Below are 1,430 nucleotides of genomic sequence, written 5' to 3' on the forward strand. Positions count from 1 at the left end.
TATATTTATTAATATATAAACAATATAATAATCCAAATATAATTATTAAAACAGTTGCACAAATTATGGTAAATAATAGTGTTATTAATAAATTAAAATCAATTTTTTTAATTAATCCTGATATTTTATATATAAAAGTATATGAACGTAATGATATAGTTGCTGTTACAAATGTATATATTGTTGAAGCAGTACAATTATAATTACCTATAATTTTACTTTCAACATCATAAATAATTAATTTACTATCAACACCATAATTTATTTCAATCTGAATAACATTAAATCTTTTACTTGGTCTACCAGTGATAATATTTTCACCATTAAATGTCCATATAATATCACCAGGTTTTGGATATCCATGAAATTCACATGATAATATTGCTATTGATTCATGATTAACAAATACTGTATCATTTGCACGTACTTGAAGATCACCTTCAATAAATAAATTATGTGAAAGTATTACTGGTTTAAAATCATTATTTGTAGCTACACACTCATATTCACCTGTTTGCCATTTTTGTACATTTTTAATTGTAAAATTTGAACCTTCATGTATTATTTGTTCATCACCAGATTTTCTCCAATATATTCTAGGTTTTGGATTACCATGTGTTTCACAATAAAATTCTGCCATTTCATTTTGATTAACAATTTTTAACTGTGATGAACTTATAAATTTAGGTTCATATTTAACATTTAATAATATTGTATTAGAACCAGATCTTAATACATTATTTACACGACATGTGAAACGTGAATTATGATCATCTGGTATTAGATGTTCAATATATAAAACTTTTTTTTGTTGCTTTTTAAGAAGTTCATTATTATGATATCATGTATATTTATCACTGACTTCTTATTTTTAATTAACATCACATATAAGTCTAACTCTATAACCTTGTTTTAAAGTATCACTATCAATTGTGATCTGTACTTGCGATTTATTTAAAATATTTATTTTTTCTAATCATAATTGTGGATCATTAATTGCTGGATAAAAAATAATATTTGTTAACTTTATATTATCAAATTTTGGATTAATCATTGTATTAACCTATCTATTAATAGCAAAATATTTTTTAAAATTAAATNNNNTATCACCATCTATTGTAACCTTTATTTATGGTTTATATAAAATATTTATTTTAACTGATGATAATTTTTGATCACTTGAAGTTGGATAAATAATAACATATGTTAATCTCATATTGTTAAATTTTGAATCAATTCTTGTATTAATATTATCATAAATAGTAAAATATTTTTTAAAATTAAATGTTGAATTTTTGTGTATTTACTAGATTGTATTGTTAAATGAAAATTTCTTAAATATTTACCAAATATATCAATCTGGTATATCATCACCAATCCATGAAAGAATATTATCTAATGTACCAGATTTTGTTATTGCCCAATATATT

The 1,430-nt window shown here is 21.6% G+C and overlaps 1 protein-coding gene across 1 annotated transcript in view; it reads right to left on the reverse strand.

Moving 5' to 3' along the window:
• Positions 1-207: 207 nt before the first annotated feature.
• Positions 208-1,430, reverse strand: part of SRAE_0000080300 (Poly-glutamine tract binding protein 1) — a gene marked incomplete at both ends in the record, with an annotated part of 1,658 nt that continues 435 nt past the window's right edge. The window contains one exon of the mRNA XM_024646751.1: positions 208-814. Within this exon, the coding sequence (XP_024500898.1) occupies positions 208-814 (607 nt within the window). The remainder of the gene's footprint in view (positions 815-1,430) is intronic.

This window comes from Strongyloides ratti, scaffold srae_scaffold0000066 (assembly GCF_001040885.1).
Source record: "Strongyloides ratti genome assembly S_ratti_ED321, scaffold srae_scaffold0000066".
NCBI lineage: Eukaryota > Metazoa > Nematoda > Chromadorea > Rhabditida > Strongyloididae > Strongyloides > Strongyloides ratti.